At 42.5% G+C, this 18,159-nt stretch overlaps 1 protein-coding gene across 1 annotated transcript in view; it reads right to left on the bottom strand.

Moving 5' to 3' along the window:
* Nucleotides 1–728: 728 nt before the first annotated feature.
* The window catches only part of eno4 (enolase 4), a 35,104-nt gene continuing 17,673 nt past the window's right edge, over nt 729–18,159 (bottom strand). The window contains exons 5-13 of the mRNA XM_023430569.2: nt 15,443–15,612; nt 15,234–15,362; nt 14,921–14,989; nt 14,176–14,340; nt 13,882–14,007; nt 12,926–13,100; nt 9,098–9,159; nt 2,860–2,977; nt 729–2,350 (exon numbers count right to left, since the gene is read on the bottom strand). Coding sequence (XP_023286337.1) covers nt 2,259–2,350; nt 2,860–2,977; nt 9,098–9,159; nt 12,926–13,100; nt 13,882–14,007; nt 14,176–14,340; nt 14,921–14,989; nt 15,234–15,362; nt 15,443–15,612 — 1,106 coding nt within the window. The 3' untranslated portion in view covers nt 729–2,258. The remainder of the gene's footprint in view (nt 2,351–2,859; nt 2,978–9,097; nt 9,160–12,925; nt 13,101–13,881; nt 14,008–14,175; nt 14,341–14,920; nt 14,990–15,233; nt 15,363–15,442; nt 15,613–18,159) is intronic.

Below are 18,159 nucleotides of genomic sequence, written 5' to 3'. Positions count from 1 at the left end.
ACCAGGTCAGCCTTCCTCCACCATCTGCTCCAGCTGCAGACTCGTTGACGTTGAATGACAGCCGGTACACACACCGCCGATCGAGGCAAAACATGTCATTACACAGAGCATGCTGTGTCCTTTTCTTTACTCCGTTTCTTCTTCACTGCCACAGCCTATTGTCGACACTCTGTCTTTTCTCTCGTCATCAGCCGATACAATATAATGTTTTGTTTTTGTATTTTTGTCCCTTTGGGGACCAGCAATTAGGGAGGTCCTTTTAGTGTGTCTGGGAAACACTTAATTTGACCTATTTTGTTAGTCATTTCATTTATTTTCCCAAACACAGTAATTGCCTGCCAGGGAGCCTCCGTTGAGCTGCGGCTGTGCGCCCGGCCTCAGTCTGTGTCTGCATGTTTTCATTGATTAGAGGTTGTCTTCGCTCACCGACATTTACAGCAGCACTGAGTGCAACTGCCAGCAAATCAAGAAACCAAATACTATCAAAAACAATTGGAGAACAATTGTAATTTAATTTATTTGTCTGACATTAAAGTACATATGAAATTTGTAGAACATGAAGCAGCTGTTTTACCTAGAAATAATCTAAAAATAGAAGGAACATGTGAACTGTGGAGTAAAGAAAGAAATAAGAGACATGTTTACATTCAGTGTTGTTTCGAACGAACCGTGTGTCAACATCTTCAGTCGAAATTTTTATTTCCATCCTTTAAACTTGAGCGGGACCATTGTGGTGTCAGCAGGGCCATGTCAGCCGGATCCTGTCTGTTGTCTGTTTAACAGAAAAGAGCTGTGAATATGGGATAACTCACTTGACAGGCACATTGATGCAGCTGTATGTGGCTGGTACACAAAGCACTTGAGAAGCTCTTCCACTTATCACTTTATACAAGCAGTCTTTTCTCTGTGCTGCAGGCCAGGCGCAGCTCCTCTCCGCTCCTGTTTTTACACACTGACACAATCCTTTCCTCCAGAAACTGAGGAGCCATGAGAGGGGTCAGCCAGGGTGCTGACCAGGTATGAAGACAAGAGGCCAGCGTTGTTGGACAACACTAACACAGCCGTGTGTGTGCAAGTGTGTGTGCAAGTGTGTGTGCGTGTTCTCTGGCTTTTGTCCTCCCACCGCTTTTTACAGCCTTTTTTTATCCATTTCTTTTAAAGCAAAGCTGTTGCTGCAAAAACGAACAAATGGACACAGTGAATCAACAACTTATACATATATATATATGTGTATATGTGTATGTATGTGTGTATGTATATATATATATATATATATATATATATATATATATATATATATATATATATATATATATACACATACATACATATAGTATATATATTTTGTATATGTACATAAAGTGGTTTAAGAATTTTATTTCATTTATTCATTTATTGGTTTGACAGTATGAGTATGCTGCGTGGCCCTGATCTTAGAGTTGTGAATATAAAATTAATGTCACTCATCTGAAATTCAGTGGAGTGTTTTCATGTATCGTGGTTTATCTAGATTAGTGGGGTGTGGACCCCCCAAAGGTAAACACAGCATGTTTTTAAAAACCTCGGCTATTATTCAAATAAAACAGAACTGATTACTACATAGAGTCATGAGTAAAAGATATTGGGAACCTGATGCAGATTTTGTTTGAGAGGATTTTTGTAAGTGACACAAATGAAGCTAATTAAATGTTTAAAATATACAAGTGGGTGAATTTATTCTGTGTTTTGGCAATAATGTGTTCAAAAATGTCTGTTTAGAAAAAAAAAAGGTACATACATTAATCACATAAAATGAAGATCTCCACCAGTGGATCTGTACTGTCTCCACTGTAGTGAAGGCTGAGGGCTCATGTGTTGTGTTATGGCTCATGAGTGCTGCTATATTTGGATATGTTTATGGAGATGGTTGACTGTGATTTGAAAGCAGACCTGTGTTTGTGTACAGTGCCTGGTATGGCTTGTATACACCTGAAGGGGCGACGAGATGTTTGGCTTTTAAAAACTGCTTTATTGAAGGTCGTGTTTAGCCACTCAGCCTCTCTCTCAATAGCTTCATATTGATTTTCTTTTTTTTTTTTACCACAACAACACTAGCTTATTGCATTTTATAATGTTTATAATCAACTCAGTAGGTTTTATAAGTAAAATCCTGACCTGCAAGTAAGTGACAACAGCAGAATTGAAGTATGAAAATAAAATATATACATAGTATTTAAATCAGTCATATTTTCCTGACAGAAGCTGAGAGCTGTATTCCTTCAGGCCTTGTCTGACAGATGTCTCTCTGCAGTAGCGGACTGCTTTTGTAGGTTTTCAGTGAACAGTGGAGGGGGGTGCTTCTCCTTGGAGACTGTGACAAGACAAAATAATGAAATAAAGTGAATGGACAAAAGCTGGAACACAAACGCCTCAGATAACAGGACAGCAATCACGTTTCTGCTTCTGCAGCTGAAGCACACTGAGTCTTTCACTCAGTCACAGCAACACAAACAATAAACATGTGAAATAAACTTTTTATGACAGGAGTGGATTACAAACAGACATGTACTCATCTTGTTAACTCTCCACTTTCTCTGCCTGCTTTTTTGGAAACGATGGATGGGAAAGTATTTGTTCCTGTGTGCAATTAGGCAGCCAATTAACAGATCCAAGGTAGGGGCTTTCATTCTTCCACTCACACACACAAATACACATTTGTATGATTCCTCACACATAGTTTCTTTTTACATCCAGCACAGAGAGAGAGATGTGTGTTCTCAAGCTCAGGCATTACTGCCTCTCTCTCTCTATCGCTTTGTCTGGCCTCCTTTTTCTCAGTCTAGCTAAAAAAAAGATGAGGGAGGAGCATAAAAAACCCACCCAGGATTCCTTGTTGGGCCAGTTCTTCCTCTATAGAAATCAGCCGGTTGTATTTAGTCATCCTCTCAGCACCACTCAGACCTCCCAGTTTGACATAGTCCAGCCCCAGACCCACAGCCTGAGGGAGGAGAGGCAGACTGTGAGACAGAAACTGATGGTGAGGAAACATCTGTATAAATGCTCCCCAACTGCAACATAACATCACAACAAGAAAAAGGACACAACATTATGGTGAAATTTCATAGTCATCAAATCTTTATCAGGTAAAAAGGAGATGTAAAGTCAAAACATAATTTAGCATCTTTTAATTGTGGGGGCTTTTTTTTTCTTGACAGTGCTTTTGTCTTTACTCTGTGTAACACTGGGGTGTGCATATGCTTTCAACCCTCTAGGAATGCACTCAGAATAATGAGGGTCAGGGGTCAAAGTGCTGCTGTGCCTGGAGGCCAAGATCTCTTCCACACACTCAGTCACTGACTCTGTCCCTGTGTTTAAATCCTGCCTCAGGACATTTTTGTCAAAGGGATTCTCCTAATACTAATTCATGACTCAAAACCATCACAAATGATTATTACCAAGTGAATACAGCAATGTCCAATTAGAAGGAAGACAAGGAGAGGCAGAAGATTTCTTCCATTAATACATCAACTACTTCGGTGTGGCCTCAAGACCTACACTGGCATCTAAATAGATCTACAGTTCATTTAAGTCTTCAGACCCCTTCAATTTTTTGACTTTTGTTATTTTGCAGTTTTATGGTTAAATAAGTCCCTCATCAATCTACACTCAATCCCCCATCATGACAAAGTGAAATCAGAATTTTAGAAAGTTTTACAAATTTATTAAAGGAGGAAAAACTGAGGGGCATCGAGTGGCGCAGTGAGTTGAGCAGGCGCCCCATATGTAGAGGCTACAGTCCTCGCTGCAGTCGGCCCCAGTTCGAATCCCGCATCGGACGACCCTTTACTGCATGTTATTCCCCCTCTCTCTGCCTTCTCATTTCCTGTCTCTCTCTACTGTGCTATCAATAAAGGCATAAAAAGCCCAAAAAGGAAAAACTGAAATATATTTTAGCTCATGTTCCTCCATTTCTTTGGATCATCTCTCTTCACCTTTACTGGAGTCCACCTGTGGTAAAGTCAGCTGAAGACACACACCTGTCTATATCAAGTCTGACGATGCAGATCAGAGCAGAAACCATGAGGAGGGGAGGGGAAGGAACAGCTGCAGAGCTCAGAGACAGGGTTGTGTTGAGGCTCAAAAACATTTCTGCTGGATTGAAGGTTCCTGAGAAGAACACTGGTCTCCATCATCTATCTATCCATCCATCCATCCATCCATCCATCCATCCATCCATCCATCCAGAGGTCATTTTATTGCCTCCAGTCCAGTTCAGCCAAAAGGCAGGGCTCACTGTGGGGGTATTGGTGAGTCAATCTGTGTCCTCACTCCCACCAAAGTTCTGGCTTCAAATTCATGCGACCTTTGCTTATAAGGCACTCACCTTTGCTCTCCAAGGTTTGACTGATTCAAGGGCTGAAGATAATTTCGTGGACCATGATTTGGTCATTCATTCTGGTGTGCCCCTGGAACCACTAGCGTTCCCCCTCACTGCTAATGCTCTAGGCGGGAGGTTTTTGGTCGAAGTAACTCAGAGCAAAGCTCCTGTCACTTTACTGCTGTCTGGTAATCAAGGACAATAAACAACAGAGCATAATTTAAGCTCCCAAAACACCTCTGGTACTTGGCCATCCCTGGTCTTCTGGGAGAGTCTCTCTCTCTATTTTGTCACTCACATTTTTTGCAGTCTGCTTTGTCTCTTGTAGACTTGTCAACCTTACCAGGGGTGTATCATGATCTAGGGAGGCGTTCAGCAAAGATTTGGCCATTGGCCAATCCTTGCCCCCAAATTGCATGTACAATTGCAACATCAACCTGCTGCCTAGGAACCCCTTACCATCAAGCTAACTCTACAACCTGTCTCACCCAGAAAGATGCCATGGACAAATACATCAAGGAGTTTTTGGCAGCAGGTATAATTTGCGACTCCTCCTCCTCTTAATGCTGGGGTTTTTTTTGGTAGCCAATAATACTACAGTCAATAACAAACACACACTGTTGCTTATCACCTCTGCTTTTGAGATGTGTATGTGATATCCTAATTTTTTCAAAAAACGTGAATGAACATATTTCCCATGTCAACCAGGTTCGGCAAAACCCCCCAGAGAATACAAACTTCTAGTGAAGGCCAAGAAGGGCATGTTCCACACCAAGACAATGAATATGTTTATCACTGAGGGCAGGCAGGTGAAGACCAATCCAGAGAAAATCAGGGCGGTGGCAGAGAGGCCTAAACCCCCAAGCTGCAGGCAGCTCTTGCTTCTGGGCTTTGCCAACTTTTACCATCAGTTCATCAAAGACTTCTGCTGCGTGGCTTTCCCTTTTATGAGATTAGTCTCTTCCTCCATCCCATTCTCTTGGATCGAGGTGGACCTCGCTTTCTCACAGCTTAAGAGCCTCTTCACTTCTGCCTCTATCCTGGTCCATCCAGACCCCCCTCGCCAACTCATCGTAGAAGTAGATGTATCTTACTGTAGAGTGGGGGCTGTACTCTCAGCACTCAGGTCCAGACCAAAAACTCTATCACTGTGCCTTTTTCTACCGAAAGCTGCCACTAGCAGAGTAAAAATGTGATGCGTGAACTGAGAATTGTTGGAGGTAAAACTAGTGTTAGAGGAATGGAAGCACTGGTTAGAGGGTACTGAGCAGCCTGATCATAAGAACCTAGTCCAGATCCAGTCTGCTATACCGCTAAACTCCAACCAAGTCTGCTGGTCCCTGTTTTTCAGCCACTTAAGCTTTTTTCTTAACTTTTCGCCCAGGTTCCCATAACATCAAACCAGATGCTATCTGCCAGCATCACACCTCTGAAAAATCCCCTTCCTGTCTCGACACTATCCTTCCCTCATCCTGTGTGGTGGCGGCAGTGAGCTGGGAGTTTGAGTCGGTGGTAAGAGGCCCAACAGTCTCAACAGGTAGGTAACCCAGGTAACTGCCCTCATAACTGCCTCTTTGTGCCTGACAATCAGAGGTTCTGTAATGGGCTCTCACTACCACCCTGGAATCAACTGCACCCTGAGTATGTTCAAGAGACACTTTTGGTGGCCAACAATGAAGATCGACACCCATGACTATGTCTCTCCTTGCTCCATCTGCACACAGGGGAATACCTCACATCATCGTCCAACTGGACTGCTGTGTCTGTTGCCCATCCCCAGTCGTCCCTTTTCCCACACTCAACTTAGTTACGGGCCTACCTCCTTTGCAAGGTAAAAGTTATTTTCACCATAGTGAGAAAGGCTACGGTCACTCAGATAACCACTCTTTACAGCTTTGATGAGCAGAAAAGCTTCACAGTGAGCAACACGTCCACATCCAACCTTGAGGTGGATGGACTACAACAGCAGAAAACCACATCAGGTTCCACTTCCTGTCACCAAGACCAGAAACTTGAGGCTGAAGTGGACACAGACTCACCAACACTGGACAGATTAAGACCTGGTCTGATTGATCTCGATTTGTGCTGAGGCAGCAGATGGTAGAGTCAGAGTCTGAATCCATGGACCAACCTGCCTTGTGTCAACAGTCCAGGCTGGTAGTGATGGTGTGATGGTAGGGAGAATGTTTTCAATCAATCATGGTCTGAATTTCACAGTCTGATTATTGTTGCTGACCATGTTCTTTCCGTCATGGCCATAGTTCAACATCTTCTAATGGCTCCTTCCAGCAGGATAATGCTCCATGTGACAAACTGTTTTCATCAACATGACAGTGAGTCCCATGAACTTCAGTGCCGGCCCCCCACCCCCCAGTCTCCAGACCAGGATCCATTAGAACATCTTTGGGATGTGGTAGAGCAGGAGACTGGCAGCATGAATGTGCAGCTGACAAATCTGCAGAAATGATGTGATGCGTCATGTCATCATGGAGCAGAGTCTGAGAGGAAAGTTTCAACATATCTGGTGGATCCATGACATGCAGAACTGAGGAACTACCCAGTGTTAGTGTGCTGTTCCTAATAAAGTGCTCTCTACTGTACATATTTATATGTTTGTACATATTGCACATGTACATATTGTTGCTCTCTCTTGGTTGTATTACTTTGAATTTGCAATAACTGATTTTTGGTCAGTTGAGAGCAGCAGAAACGTGAACTAAACACTGAAAAAGTTGATAGAAGACAGTTGTTTATTTCCACATAAAGCAGATGCAGAGCAACATTATCATTAATTTGGAGTTGTGTTTCTGGATCCTGGCAAATCTAATTCCATTATTTACTTTCTGTTTTTGGTCCATACCAGGCTCCTGAGGTAAATATCTGTCTCTTTAGCTACTCCTGCTAAATGCTCCACTACGCATGCTCATCAGCTGGTGGTGTAGTGTACAGTGTGTTTTTAGAGCAATTTCTCTAAATAGTGCCATCTGGTGTAGCCGAAAAACAGCAGTGAGAGTAAAAATAGTAAAGTTAGCAAAACAATGAGCTAAAACTCACTGCCAAGAGGAGCTGCAGTTGATAATTGACTATAGGTTCATCACTACAAATGACTTGTCACACTGGGGGTCCACAGGGAACTGCTCTGGCTTCATTCCTATTTGCCCTGTATACGGCTGACTTAAAATACAACTCTGATTCCTGCCACATCCAGAAATACTCAGTTGACACAGCTAATGTAGCGCATATCAGGAAGGGGCAGGAAGAGGAGTACAGGGATCTGACAAAGGCCTTCAGTGAATGGAGCGACAAGAACTGCCTCCTTCTAAACTCCTTCAAGACAAAGGAGATGGTCATGGACTTTCGGAGGTCTAGGCCCACCCTTGAGCCAGTCAATATTAAAGGGAAGGACATTGAGATGGTGCACACTTATAAATACCTAGGTGTGCACCTGGACAGTAAACTGGACTGGTCCCTGAGAACGGATGCCATCTACTGGACGGGGCAGAGCCAGCTTTTTCCTCAGGAAGCTCAGGTCCTTTGACATCTGTAGTGAAATGCTGCTTATGTTTTATCAGTCAGTGGTGGCCAGTGTACTTTTTTATGTTGCAGTCTGCTGGGGCGGCAGCATGTCCAACATGAACATAAAAAAACTGCAAAAGCTGATCAAAAAGGCTGGGTCTGTGCTTGGTTGCTACTCACTCAGGACTGTTGTGGTGAGACGCAAGATGGAGGCTATCTTAGACAGTACCAACCGTCATCTCCACAACATTCTTGCATGACAGAGAAGCAGCTACAGCTGTAGCAAACGTCTCATCTCACAGAACAGAGAGGTTCAGAAGATCCCTTGTTCCCACTGCCATCAGGATATACAACACCTCAGCCAAAGGAAGTGGACTAATCCAATTATTATTGTTTATTTATTATTAACTGTTATTATTATCATTATTATTGTTATCAAAAATCAGCTAATGGACACATAAATTCCCCCTAGGGGATAAATAAAGTATCTATCTATCTATCTATCTATCTATAGGAGCAGTTTTAGTTAGTGTTGGCAGATTATATTATTTTTATTATTTTTTATTTTGATTTGGACACACGGTGGCAGTAATGGGAGACACACAGGATATATCTTGGGTATAGGTGGGAGGAAGTAGGTAGGCACAGGAAGTGGGAGAGTACACAAGTTTTCACCAGACCTGAGGCAGAAAGGACAAAGGAACAACACCCGTAGAGAAAAAAGTGGTATGTTTGAAACCTTCGGCATTATGTCAATAAACGACAATTAAACCTGCAAGGATTGACTGGACATTGATTCTGTCTTTTGGGTCTGCGTAAAGACAACTGCTGCTCCTCCTATGCAAGTAATGGCAAGATTGGAAATTGGATGAACAAATGAAAATTGCTATTACACTATCTACTGAACAATTTTATCCTTCTTAAGCTCATTCAATTAAACTCTTAATGCCACTCGGCTTTGATGTGGTGAAAGCTCACACTCATTGTTAAAGTTTTCATGATATCACTTCAGTACTTGTTCCTGGACCTGCAAAGAGAACAGTGGGTGGATGGTTTGTGACCCTTAGAGCACACAAAACGTCATTATTGCAAAACATTGGAATAAGGTTTTCTACTCCGACTGAATCTTAAACACGGAGAGGTGAGGAGATAAAAACTGCTTTTTGGTCAGACAAATGACATTAAGCTGGACACACAGAACATAAGAGAGGGAATATGACTTACTATATCTGAAAAAGAGTCACTACTGCAGGGCTCACTGTATGTTGTACCCAGCAACACTGAACCTGCAGACATACACAATTACACAATTAGTATTGATAATAATCCACCATTGAAACAATTCACAGATGAAAAACATGTAGGATTTTGATATTCATAACCAATGGAAAGCAGCTTTACTGAAGTCATGTTTCAGCACTATCAGCTTTTTGGCTACCAGCCTCCTTTCACCAACCCAAACCCAAAATGAGATCCCCCTCAAAGAGCCTTTTCTAACAAATCTAACTATAGATTCAATTTGCTCTAAATATTCTTATAGTCTATAGTTCTTTAACCCAGGTGTCTCTGACCCATGATTGTCTAACATCCACACATGCTTTTCTGAAGGCCTCCCCCTTCAGCTGATTATACCTAAATGCACCTCAGGTAACCATGACTTCAACAGCTGTGTTTCAGTCATGAAATTCTTATCAAGGAGTGAAAATACTTTCTGCAACAATACCATGCATTCAGTTTGGTTGAGTGTCTGCTCCCAGGTCCAGTTTAACACAGACTTGGGGCCGCTGTGTCTCCCAGTGTTTTTTCCTCTTCCTGTTTGTCTTCCCTTCCCCCGTGTGTGTCTGTGTGCTTCCCCTGACATCAGGTGACTCAGCGGAGGCGTGGTCTGGACAGCAGCTCACCACCACACTCACTCATCACCTGCAGTACATCTACCCTGGTCATCCATCCATTCATCACCAGATTGTTCCGCTCTTCACAGCGGTAGAACTCTCTCAGCCGCTCTGATTACTTTTTGTAACTATGGAGTTATATTGTGATATCCGCAGTGATTTTGTCTGTGGTAACTTTCATTCTCCTGTGCTCCAGAAGAATTCCTGATTTGTGGGCTGCTAATCCTGCCACACTCTGCTGTCACCAGGCCACACAACGCACTTGCTTTTGGTCTCAGCTGTCCCTCATTTTTCCAGAGTGTGTTACTCCCCTGCCTCTGGCTTCCAGTGTTCCCCATACTCCTGCCTCATGTCTTCACCAGCCACCTCGATTCCTCTGACCAGCTCCCCCTGCACATTCACCATCACCATTTCCTTCGCTTCAATAAACTCCCTTGCACGGTTATTGCTGGTGTGTTTTGTGTTCTGTCTCTGCTCTGGGGCCCCACATCAGTTTTGGCAAAGACATAACAGCCGGTTTCACAAAGATATGTCAGACTGGTCGGTTGTGCTGTTCCAGGCTTCATGTTGCTCATAGATCAGTCTGATGTTATTGATTGTTACCATGGTAACATTGGTCTTAGGCCTGAGTTAGCCTGTAGGTAAGGTGTCTAAGGTTTTTGTCTTAAAATGAGACACCTGCGCTGATCAGTAGCACCAAACAACAAAAAACAGGAAAACATGGCTCATATGTGTGGTTTGCTAACATTGTAATGGACAGAGCAAAGAGAACGGAAAGAGTTTTTAGATGTTTTCTTTTTATTGTTACTCTCTTCGCTGAATTTCCAAAGTAAAACGTCCTTGTAACTGAACATATTTTCAGGTTTGATGTGGTTCATTGGTCAGCCAAGATAGTCGAGAACTAAACGGCTTTGTCCTACAGATGAATTTAGACTCAGTCTATCTGAAGTCTGACTGTTTCTTATATCTAAGCCACAGTCAAAGTCTGTCTGAAACCAGCCCCTGAGCTCAAGACAAACAACAAATACTCATGAACGCGTAATGAATTGAAATATGTGCTATTATTGTGAATGCACAACGGGTTTGGGAGTGTGGAGGGAAACAGACGGGTCCAGTGCAGTGGTATGGAGAACTGACTGCCTGGTTGGTTATATACTATAGGAAACAACAAACACCTGCAAGGCTCCATCTGTCATTGGCTCCTTTCCAACACATATCACAGAAGAAGCATCGCAATAATGTGATTTACATGCAGTATATAATTATATTCTAGTTTACAGTGGCTTGCAAAAGTATTCATACCCCTTGAACTTTTCCACATTTTGTCACGTTACAACCACAAACGTAAATGTATTTTATTGGGATTTTATGTGATAGGCCAACACAAAGTGGCGCATAATTGTGAAGTGGAAGGAAAATGATACATGGTTTTCAAATGTTTTTAGAAATAAAAAACTGAAAAATGTGGCATGCAAAAGTATTCAGCCCCCCTGAGTCAATATTTTGTAGAACCACCTTTTGCTGAAATTACAGCTGCAAGTTTTATGGGGTATGTCTCTACCAGCTTTGCACATCTAGAGACTGAAATTTTTGCCCATTCTTCTTTGCAAAATAGCTCAAGCTCAGTCAGATTGGATGGAGAGCGTCTGTGAACAGCAATTTTCAAATCTTGCCAGAGATTCTCAATTGGATTAAGGTCTGGACTTTGACTGGGCCATTCTAACACATGAATATGCTTTGATCTGAACCATTCCATTGTAGCTCTGGCTGTATGTTTAGGGTCGTTTCCTGCTGGAAGGTGAACCTCCGCCCCAGTCTCAAGTCTTTTGCAGACTCTAAAAGGTTTTCTTCCTAGATTGCCCTGTATTTGGCTCCATCCATCTTCCCATCAACTCTGACCAGCTTCCCTGTCCCTGCTGAAGAAAAGCATCCCCACAGCATGATGCTAACACCACGTTTCACGGTAGGGATGGTGCGTTCAGGGTAAATGTGCAGTATTATTTTTCCGCCACACATAGCGTTTTGCATTTAGGCCAAAAACTTCAATTTTGGTCTCATCTGACCAGAGCACCTTGCTCCACATGTTTGCTGTCCCCCCCACATGGCTTGTGGCAAACTGCAAACGGGACTTCTTATGGCTTTGTTTCAAGAATGGCTTTCTTCTTGCCACTCTTCCATAAAGACCTGATTTGTGGAGTGCATAACTAATAGTTGTCCTGTGGACAGATTCTCCCACCTGAGCTGTGGATCTCTGCAGTTCCTCCAGAGTTACGGTGGGCCTCTTGGCTGCTTCTCTGATCATTGCTCTCCTTGCCCGGCCTGTCAGTTTAGGTGGACGGCCATGTCTTGGTAGGTTTGCAGTTGTGCCATACTCTTTCCATTTTCGGATGATGGATTGAACAGTGCTCTGTGGGATGTTCAAACCCTGGGATATTTTTTCATAACCTAACCCTGCTCAAACTTCTCCACAACTTTATCCCTGACCTGTCTGGTGTTGTGTGGTGTGTTGTGTTGTGTGGTGTGGTGTGGTGTGGTGTGTTGTGTTGTGTTGTGTTGTGTGGTGTGGTGTGTTGTGTTGTGTTGTGTTGTGTGGTGTGGTGTGTTGTGTTGTGTTGTGTTGTGTTCCTTGGGCTTCATGATGCTGTTTTTTCACTAATGTTCTCTAACAAACCTTCAAGGCCTTCACAGAACAGCTGTATTTTACTGAGATTAGATTACACACGGGTGGACTCGATTTACTAATTAGGTGACTTCTGAAGGTAATTGGTTGCACTGGATTTTATTTAGGGGTATCAGAGTAAAGGGGGCTGAATACTTTTGCACGCCACACTTTTCAGTTTTTTATTTGTAAAAAAAATTGAAAATTATGTATCATTTTCCTTCCACTTCAACAATTATGTGCCACTTTGTGTTGGCTTATCACATAAAATCCCAATAAAATACATTACAAAATCAATACAAAATGTGGAAAAGTTCAACAGGGTATGAATACTTTTGCAAGCCACTGTACATCAACAAGTCTTTTTTCAGGTTACTCTATTTTTTTATGGTATAAATAGAAAAGTCAAAGACTTCTGTTTCTAAGTAGAATTCCACTTTGTGGAAGTTGAATTGAACAGTATTTTACTATTTCCTAGTACTATCTCAGTGGATCTGTTACCTTGGTGCTCTGAAGTGATGCGGACCAAATCACTGATTGTCATCTCATCAGTGTGTTTTAAGATGTGACCTCTGACGCCCAGATGGGGCAGGGCCTTTGCCTTGTAAGTGACGTCAAAGAGCAGTGAACATGAGTCTCCAATAACATTGCTCAGCTTCTCCCACTGGACTATGTCCTTAATGAGAAACACAAAAGAACAAGGATACACATTTGGCATATCATAAATATGCACACAACACACATATCTAACACGCAGTCAACCTTCAAGTTTGATATAGGCTGCACATGTCCAGTAGAACAAGATCTGTTGGTAACACTAATTAGACGTTCACTCAGTTTTGAATCTGTAACTATGGCAACCAATGCACTAAAACTAAAACTAACCTGTCCATGTCAACCGGTCAACCTGTCAACAGTCTACTATGACGTTAACTCCTGGTTTCAGCTTGTACAACAACCGGGTCCCTAAAGACCCTGACCATTCTAACCAGAGGTGGCAGAATATTTCTCATGAGTTTGTAATAATTTAATACAACAATACAATATCAAACAACACAATACCTAACCACAGTTAGGAGTGATAACTTAGATGTTGAGCAATGGCTTTAATCAGTCTAAAATCTTTAAATAATATATTTCAAATACCAAGAGCACACACACTGTCCTGCTGCTGGAAATACACACGATATTGATACCAAATGTGCATTAATCTGCCACTGAAAATAGTCCCCAACAACTGAACTGTTTACTCCTGTTTGAGTTACTGTTATTAACACCTGCTTTAACTTTAAAATTGTCTCTGTATTTAAATTGACCTGTTAGGAATTTACCAGAATTGCTTTTACTTTTCTACTGAACAATGTGAAGTATCAGGAGCAGAAACTACACAGACACATGTACAATACATAAACAATATTGGAAATGTTGAGGAAAGAACGATGACGTTTTGAACTCACCTCTCTCCTGAATGGATTGATTAAAGCCACCACTGCTGGGTATTTGCTGACAAGTGTTTGGTACATGTCCACTAATTCATCCGGAGACTTCAAAACTCCTGTTGAAACTTCATACTTTCCTTTAGACTGAGAGGAGGAGAAGAAAACTAATTCAGTTCGCTTCACTGCTTGTTGTCTTGTGAATTGACCTCTTCAACTGTATGCATATAGAACTAATTTACACAAGAACTCCTATACGTAGACTCCCAACAGCTTGGCACACATAAAGCCAGAGACTACCTTTCGTCAACTTACAAAGTCCATAAGCTCACGGGCGTCACAGTTTAATGCTAAATGGATCTCTGTTCCCAGTGCCAGTCCAAGGTTGATGCAGGCTTCAACGATGAGATCCAGAGGCTGCTCGGGTCTCTCATAGCTCACAGCTGGCGCACCACTGTCATGCAGAGTTGCCTGAGTGGCCTCGGAGCAAATACACATGGTTCACCTTGTCAACAACATCTGTGTATTGTACTTTTCTACGTCCAACGGTAATAAATACATTAACCTACAGTGTTCTTTACATCTCTCCTGTTGGGTAACGTCTTTTGAAAAGTAGCTTAGCTGAAGCTGCTTATGAATGACAATAGATGACTATTCATTCATAGGTCTGAATGAAACGGTTGTCATTTCAAGGTTATTAGAAGATGAGTGTGTTCCACTCACCCTCTGTACTGTTTGCGTTATGAATGTAAGTGCTAGGGGTCACTGAACAATGCAAGAGATAACTGCGTATACAGCACAAACGCTGCCTGAAGGAAAAGGCAGATAGAAGTATTGAATGTTTTAATAAGCATTTCCAGGCCTGCATACCTGAGTTAATTTGGACATTAGCCATGAAAATCACATAGAAATATAATTTTTTGTGTGTATCTTTTAGGAAACACAGAAAAAACAGAAAAAGCTTTGAATATTGCCTCCACCTTTTACATTCTGTGCTATCATAAAGCCTGTGTAAACACAGTTCCCATTCTTAAAGTGAATTAATAGCAACGTCCCTCACCCCGGCTTTTGTTGAAGTGTTCATTATTCTCATCATCTCCTTCTGTAATTCAAGGGTCATTGTGATGATCTGTTGAAGAAGTTCACAGTTCAGTGCATTTTATAAATGCTATAGATAAAACTGAGCACTGAAGAGCTGAGGTGCTTCACCAATAATATAGCACATCACAGCAACAACAAAGGAAGCTACGACCTTGCACAAAAAAACACAAACTTTATACAGTGAACAAGTCTGTACCAACTGCCACCACACTGAGACATGGACCAAAGACAGAACATGTAACAACAGAGATGTGAGTGGGAGTGGTGAGTACTTGTTTGACTCGTTGTCCTGCTTTGGGGATCAGAATGATTTCTTCCAGCAAACTCAGTTTTCCAGCAGATTTCTTCCCACAGCTCAGCAAAGTCACCAAGGAGACAGGGATGTAAAACTGTGTTGGAGTCTGCATAAAAGTGTTGAAGACATCATTACATGTTGCTCCCAGTGTGTGTAGTATTTGTGTTTGTGGTTGTGTGATCTAACCTCTCCGTTCTTTAGCGCTGCTATGTATCCATAGAGAGGGAGGCCCTGTAACTGTGCCCCAGTTCTGGCAACAGCCACAGACACTGAGCCGATGGCTAAGCTCCCAGGTAGAACTGGCTCTGGTGGCTCTGCTGGAGGAAACGGTTTCTCTGAAGTATTGCTTTTTTTACCTGTAAATAGACACATGACACATGGGAATAGACAACACCTGCACACAGATATGGGAGACCATGCAAAGTGAATCACCACTCCATCACTGTGCCACCCTTGGGAACACACTGCCTGTGTTGCTTGGTGTGGTTTAGATAAGTAATACATCTACACTGAACTCATTGTCATGTTGATGAAACCAGTTTGTGACATGGAGCATTATCCTGCTGGAAGGAGCCATTAGAAGATGGTGAACTGGGGCCATGAAGGATGAACATGGTCAGCAACAATGCTCAGATAGACTGTGACATCCAGCATTGGTATTAGGAAGAACACATTCCCCACACCATCACATTCCCCACCACCAGCCTGGACTGTTGACACAAGGCAGGTTGGTCCATGGATTCAGACTCTGACTCTACCATCTGCTGCCTCAGCACAAATCCAGATCCATCAGACCAGGTTTTGTTAGTTTTGTTTGGACTTTCTCACCCTTGTGTTTTATTTTATAATTGGTTTCCTTGTGTGTCTCAGTGTTTTTGCTTCCTGTTTTGGTCCTGTTTCTGTGTGGTGATTGTCTGCCCCGCCCTAATGTGTTTCACCTGTGTTCAATCACCCTTGCCTCCCTCGTCTATATAGTCTTTGTGCTTCCCTTTGTCTGTGTCGGTTCGTCTGTTGATCTCTGGGTTTGTCGTTAGTCTGTTCATGTTGCCTGTTGTCATCCCCTGTGGTTCCCTGTGCTTGTTTTGTAAGTTCTTTTGTTTATTAAACATTCTGCACCTTCTCCTCTGTGTTGGCTGCATTTTGGGTCCTACTTACCACAAACCTTGACATTAATGTCAAAAAATCAAATCTTGTAATTTGTCTTATATACATTATATCAAGGTAAGATAGTTTCTTGGGGATTTTGGGGATTACAGTAGGTTTATTGTAAAGATGAAAGTATATGTACAAACCCAGTTGACCCAGTTATTAGTGAAACCAAAACAGGAAGGGACATGAAGGGATCTCTCTCTGTATATGCTTCTCTCTTTCTCTTTAATTCACAGTGAATTTTATCTGGAGGAATAAACGTCACTATCTAAAGAAAGAGATTTTATGTAATACCAAAGATAGTGGAGGCCTTGAAGTCTTAGATTATGAGGCACTTAACAATACTTTTAAAATAAATTGGTTTAGAAATTGGCTTCAAGAATAAAAATAATATAAGAATCAGAAAGGACTTTATTGATGTTACAGTCAGTGAATTGAAAAATGTACAAATGCAAACACACAAAAAGTAAAAACTAATGTGTGAGGTAGAATCACAGTGTGGCCAAATTTCAAACATGGATACATCCGATTAACAGTAATTTCAACATTTAAAATTTAACAGCAGTGTACTGAAGGAGATGAAAGGGGAGGAGTCATATATCTGGATGGCCTTAGGGAATAAGGAGCTCCTGTGGCGTTCAGTGGAACTCATCAGTCTAAGTCTCTGGCCAACCACAACACTATGTAGAGGGTGGGAACTTCTGTTTTTTGCTGATGTTGAGCCAAAGGTGGTTAAGCCTGCTTGCCTGTCCAGGTGGGCATTGGCACGGGGGAGCAGGTACATGATGGCATCATCCACAATGACATCCAGTTGGTACATGAGCTTGACGGGGTCCACAGAAGGGTTCATCAATAGCTGGAGAGACTCAAGGACCAGTCTTTCATGTGTGAGGTCAATGTTATGGGTCTGTAGTCGCTGGCACCACTGGAACAGGCCTTCTTCTGTACTGAAACTGAGTCTCCGTGTTTGTCAGGTGTGCCTATGTACCTCATACGTGTCCAGACCTCCCTGGTGTGATTCTGCTGCAGCCTCTGCTCCAGCTTCCTACTATGGGCTTCCTTCCTCCTTCCAATATTCACTGACAGTCAATCAGAGTCCACAAAGAAGTTGACATACTCGGACAAACAGTTTGTCAGTCCATCTACATCCTCACCATTTGGCAAACATCCCAGTCTGTGCATTGAAAGAAGTTTTGCAGTGTAGCACATGTATTATCAGACCATCACCTCACAATCTTGATGGGTTGCTGGGTTAGCGGAGGGAAGAATGTAAACAAAAACCAAGATGCAGTGTGAGAACTCCCATTAACTTCCCCAGGTACATATTCAGTAAAGTGACAGGGACACAGAGGAGCCCGACTTCTTACATAGCCACTGGCCACAGTTTTACTGTAAGATAATTGATAGTTGTTCACTTGCTCATTAGACACCCCCGTTAATTTTCACAGCAAGCGACTTTCCAAAGAGTGTAACGGGGTGTGATAGGACCCACTTGCAGCACAACCAAACAGATGGATAGTTGGAAATGACCTTTATTGATATACCAGCAGAGAGAACACACACAGGTGGGTATGAGGAGCCAAGGATGGGGTCCGGGGCTGGAGAGCCGGGGGTCCGGTGAGTGGAGCAAGGTGACTGAGCTCACACACACAGGGGAAAGTTCTTGGACGTGAAGGCTGGGGCTGGCACTACCTAAAACTCCTGGGAGCTGGTCCAGTCCATCTCCTCAGCTGGGTGGGTGGAGGGGGTCTGGT

Source organism: Seriola lalandi, unplaced genomic scaffold, assembly GCF_002814215.2.
Source record: "Seriola lalandi dorsalis isolate HSWRI2012SDOR001 ecotype SW California unplaced genomic scaffold, Sedor1 jcf7180002054907, whole genome shotgun sequence".
Lineage (NCBI taxonomy): Eukaryota > Metazoa > Chordata > Actinopteri > Carangiformes > Carangidae > Seriola > Seriola lalandi.
This window is presented reverse-complemented; position numbering and strand designations above follow the sequence as displayed.